Source organism: Camellia sinensis, chromosome 13 (genome assembly GCF_055761805.1).
Source record: "Camellia sinensis isolate YWXY chromosome 13, ASM5576180v1, whole genome shotgun sequence".
Classification (NCBI taxonomy): Eukaryota; Viridiplantae; Streptophyta; class Magnoliopsida; order Ericales; family Theaceae; genus Camellia; species Camellia sinensis.
Window position 1 is genome coordinate 35,221,190 of NC_138973.1, and position 5,528 is coordinate 35,226,717.

Below are 5,528 nucleotides of genomic sequence, written 5' to 3' on the forward strand. Positions count from 1 at the left end.
ATGGTGGTTTCTTTCCCTAAATTCCAAGAGGGATGGTGGTTTATGGTTCCTATACCACCATGCAAACAAGCAGGTGGCATAGCTACGAACATCTCTCTCTCTTTTTTTTTTTTTTTTTGTGTGTGTGTGTGTGTGTGTATTTGTATGGGTTCTGAAAATTGATACACTAAGATTTTTATCTAAGGTATTTAGTAAGAATAATTATTATATTGAATCCTAATTAAAATAATTTATAAACAACAAATATTGAACACCCACAAAATTATTATTCTTAATAGGGTCTTTGTTAGCGATAGAATTGGGTTAATTTAAAAAAACTAATAATTTAATTAATTTATTTATTTTCTTTCAAGAATAATTTAAATATGGGTTTTCACAATCTACCCTCCTAAAAAGAATTTCGTCCTCGAAATTAATTCGTACCTTTAGACTCGAAAAGTTGAGGGTAATTGACACGTATCATATCTTCTCGCTCCCACGTTGACTCTTCCGTTCCACGATGTCTCCAGAGAACTTGAACCAATGGTATAGTTTTGCCTCGTAATTTCTTCTCGCGACGATCTAAAATCTTGATAGGCTTTTCTTCAAATGTCACGTCTTCATCAAGATTAATTTCCTCCCAATTGATGATGTGAGAAGGGTGTGGCTCGTATTTTCGTAGCATAGAGACGTGGAAAACATTATGTACTCCAGCTAGTTGAGGCGGTAGAGCCAAACGGTACGCCACTTCTCCTATTTTGTCCAAAATTTCGAAAGGTCCAATGAAGCGAGGTGACAACTTTCCCTTCTTTCCGAAACGAACAACTCCTCGGCGAGGCTGTATTTTCAGAAACACATGATCTCCAACTTTAAATGCTAAAGGTCTTCTCCTTTGATCTGCATAGCTTTTCTGCCTACTCTGAGCGGTCTCAAGCCTTTGCCTAATTAGTTTCATCTTCTCGGTAGTTTCTTGAACTAACTCTGGCCCTAAAAGAGGTGCTTCTCCGACTTCTGTCCAACATATTGGTGATTGGCAAGGCCGTCCGTACAAAGCTTCATACGGTGCCATACCAATACTTGCTTGAAAACTGTTATTGTAAGAGAATTCGACTAGTGGTAAATATTTCTCCCAACTACCTTCAAAGTCCATCACACAAGCTCGAAGCATGTCTTCTAAAGTCTGAATTCTTCTTTCTGATTAACCATCAGTTTGAGGGTGAAAAGCTGTACTAAAACACAACTCTGTACCCAAGGCCTTTTGCAGACTTTGCCAGAACTATGACGTAAAACGAGAATCACGATCTGACACTATTGAGACTGGTACTCCATGTAATCTAATGATTTCTCGAATAAATAATCGGCTTAAAGATTCGAGTGCGCTTGCTGGTCCTATTGGTAGGAAATGTGCCGTCTTAGTTAATCGATCAACCACCACCCAAATGGCATCATGGCCTTGCGGCGACCGGGGTAATCCTGTTACAAAATCCATTGTTATGTGTTCCCATTTCCACTTAGGTATTGGTAAAGGTTGGAGTTTTCCTGCCGGCTTTTGATGTTCTGCCTTCACTTGCTGACACGTCAAGCACTTAGATACGAATTGAGCAACATCCTTCTTCATTCCACTCCACCAATATTGTCGCTTAAGATCTTGGTACATCTTATTTCCTCCCGGATGAACCGCAAAAATCGAATGGTGAAATTCTTTAAGTACTTCTTCTCTTAATTGTTCGATGTTTGGCACAAAAATTCTACCTAAATACCTTAAACTACCATCTTGATGGAGTGTCCAATCCGGTGAAGATTCCTCGATCACTAATCGGGTCTTGATGAAGTCGGTCTCCTGATCAAATCTTTGGGCTTCCAACACTTTGGTAAGAAGTTGGGGTGTTGTAACTATTGTAAACAACCTACCCTTCCCATTCTGAGTCTCTGGTTGTAACTTAAACCCATTTACAGTGCTTACCATTTCCCATTCTTTAATTGATATGTTGGCTACAATCTCCCTTGTCTTTCGACTTAGTGCATCTGCTACAACATTAGCCTTTCCGGGATGATAAGAAAAGGTAAATTGGTAATCTTGAAGGTACTCCATCCAACGTCTCTGCCTCATGTTCAAATCTCTTTGTGTGAACAAGTAGTTCAAGCTTTTGTGATCGGTAAATATCTCAAATTTTTCGCCATAAAGGTAATGTCGCCAAGTCTTAAGTGCATAGACCAGAGCTGCCAACTTCAGATCGTGAGTAGGATAATTTTTCTCATGATTCTTCCATTGTCTTGATCCGTAAGCTACTACCTTCCTATTTTGCATTAACACACTACCTAACCCTTCTTTAGAGGCATCACAATAAACAGTGTACCCAACGTCACGTTCAGGTATGATTAATATGGGAGCACTTGTCAGTCTCTTCTTGAGTTCTTGAAATGACTGCTCACACACTTCGTTCCATTCAAACTTTACTCCTTTTTGCGTTAGGCGTGTCATTGGCTTGGCTAATTTGGAGAAATCCTGAATGAATCTCCTATAATAACCTACTAATCTCAAGAAACTACGAATCTCAAACGTATTCTTAGGTTGTTTCCACCCCATTACTGCTTCTACTTTAGCAGGATCCACTGATATCCCTGATTCAGACACAACATGACCTAAGAACTTTACTTCCTTCAACCAAAATTCACATTTGCTAGCTTTAGCATACAATTGGTTCTCTCTTAGAATTTGCAAAACAGTTCTCAGATGTTGCTCGTGGTCTTCCTCCGATCGTGAGTATATCAAAATATCATCAATGAATACTACCACAAATTGGTCTAAATAGGGGGTAAAAATTTTGTTCATTAAACTCATGAATACCCTAGGAGCATTTGTCAAACCAAATGGCATTACCACAAATTCATAGTGGCCATAACGGGTTTGAAACGCGGTTTTGGGTATATCTTCTCCTCTGACACGAAGTTGGTGATATCCCGACCTAAGGTCAATTTTGGAAAAACATTTTGAACCTCTTAATTGATCAAACAAGTCATCAATTCTGGGTAAGGGATATCGATTTTTAATGGTGGCTCGATTTAGTTGTCGATAATCGATGCACAATCTTAAGGTTCCATCCTTCTTCTTTGCGAATAATGCTGGCACTCCCCAAGGGGACGTACTTGGTCTGATGAACTTCTTACTCAACAGTTCTTGCAACTGCTCCTTCAATTCTCGAAGTTCAGCTAGCGCCATACGATGTGGTGCTATTGAAATCGGTGAAGTCCCGGGTTGAAGCTCAATCGTGAAATCTATATCTCATTTTGGGGGTAATCTTGGTAATTCATCAGGGAAAACGTCAGCGTACTCACACACCACATGGGGTAATCCTGGATCCTCTCGATTTTCGCCTTCCAAAATTAGGCTTGCCAACCATCTGGTTAGTGATCATGCCGTCTCGACTTGCGACACGTTGGAGTTAGAGAATCTTGTCTATCTCCTTTAAATTGGACTTTCGTGCCGTTAAGGGAGGATGCTGTCACGGTCTTACAGTAACAATCAATAATGGCTCGATGAACTGACAACCAGTCCATTCCTAGGATGACGTCAAAATCAGACATATCCATAACTCTTAGATCACAGATCAAATATGAACCGAAGATTTCTAGCTCACAAGATTTACATACTAGATTTACTCGGGTTTGACCTCCTAAGGGCGAAGCGACACTCATAGCTATCCCTAGCGTCTCTGGCGCTAGGCCCAAACTTGTCACACATGCAGTGGATATAAAAGAATGTGAAGCTCCAGAATCAAACAATACTTTAACCCAAGAATTCATAAGGATTAACATACCTTGAATCACTGATGGGTTATCAACATCTTCTTATTCTTGGAGAGCATACATTCTCCCTACTGCTTGTTGGTTAGTCTCTCCTGGTTTCTTCCCATTTCCAGCTCCTTGTGGTTGTGTTCTTGGTCGGCCTGCATTCCTAGAGGCTTGTGGCTGCCCCTTGTTGGTCTGAGTATTTTGAGTAGGCTTAGAACCTTGCCCAGGTTGGCATCTGTTGTATTGTTGTGCCCCTCGCTGATCCATAAAATACTCCCCACCTTGAGGACACTCACTTTGACAATGCCCCTGTTGACCACATCTGAAACATCTTCCTTTCCACTCATTTACAAAGTTTCCTCCTTGCTGGTTTCCTCGATTCTGCCTTTGTTGCTGTTGCATTCCTTCGGCATAGGGTGCTGGCGCAGGATGGTTTCTGGTGTTGCGGACTGGGCCTCCTCCGCGTGGTTGGTTGCTGTTCCTTGATCACTGATTTCGAATGCGTTCGGAATCTACTAACTCTCGTTCCACAATTAAAGCTCGATCCACCATCTGGGCATAGGTGGAAAGTTGCACTGCGATCAATCTTCCTCTAATGTCTGTGTCCAAGCCCCATTCAAATCGCCTAACCTTATCCTCTTCATTTGCTACTATGGCTGAAGCGTACCGTGAAAGAGCTTCAAAACGGTTCGCATATTGAGCGACTGACATTTTTCCTTGTTTCAGTTGGAGGAACTCTTGAATCATTTCTTGTTTTAGCGAGTTAGGAAAATACTTTTCCATGAACAGGTCTTCGAACTGTCTCCAAGTTAATGTCTCTACTTGTCGAGTACCCTTGATCATTTCCCACCAATGATCTGCTTCCCCTTCCATTTGAAATGCCGCCATGGTCACTCTATCTTGTTCATTTTGGATGTCGGAAGTATCTAGCAACTTCTTAATTTGTCTTAACAAAGCTTCAGTTTCATGGGGGTTTGGTCCACCAAGGAATTTGTGGGGACGTAGCTTTTCAAATTTTGCTATCATCTCCGATTTGTTTTGATCTTGGTTTCGGGGTGGTATATTGCCTACCCTATCAGCAATCGCGCATATAATTCTAGCGACATCGCCATCAGCCACTCCATCGCCATTACTGTTGTTATTATTTCTTGTTCGTCCAGCCATTTTGCATGATGGGATTTTCTTGTGATTCATTCATTCATTTATTTATTTATTATTATTATAAGTTGCTATATTTATGTGCAAGGATAGTAAAAAAAAAAAACTTCATTAATTAGATTAGATAAGCTACAATTAGCAAAATACAAGTAAAACATAGAAAAGATTAAATAACATACTACGGGCAAAAGATAGCCCCTACAATCCGAGTTAACTCCTACACTCACAATTCTAAACTAGGCAATTTTACATGTGAGCATACAAAATAATCGGTTAGCCTAGTTTATAATTCCCTTAAGACCCCTTAAAATAGCCAAGGAAAGTCTCTCCACACAAGGACTTTCGGCTCCCATGTGGCTTGGAAAAGTCCCATGAATCGCCACAGCACCCTCACGAAGATAGCAGTTTCGCACATACGATGCCCTAGTAGCATCACCGGCTCCTCCCGATAGATCCTCCAGTCCCTGAAGTCCACTAACCCATCTCTCCTCACAATTCTGGTTGGGTCGGGCATGATATACTGAAGGCTCCAAAAGTCAAAAAGGTCGCCCACTCTTTTGGTGAAACCGTCCGGAAAGGGGCCTAGTTGATATACCCAG

General features: G+C 41.0%; 1 protein-coding gene across 1 annotated transcript; it reads right to left on the reverse strand.

Annotated features, from left to right (window-relative positions):
* Positions 1 to 4,257: 4,257 nt before the first annotated feature.
* On the reverse strand, positions 4,258 to 4,935 carry LOC114299315 (uncharacterized). Its single transcript, XM_028244030.1, has one exon. The coding sequence runs from the start codon at positions 4,933 to 4,935 to the stop codon at positions 4,258 to 4,260; it is 678 nt and encodes a 225-aa protein (XP_028099831.1).
* Positions 4,936 to 5,528: the final 593 nt, after the last annotated feature.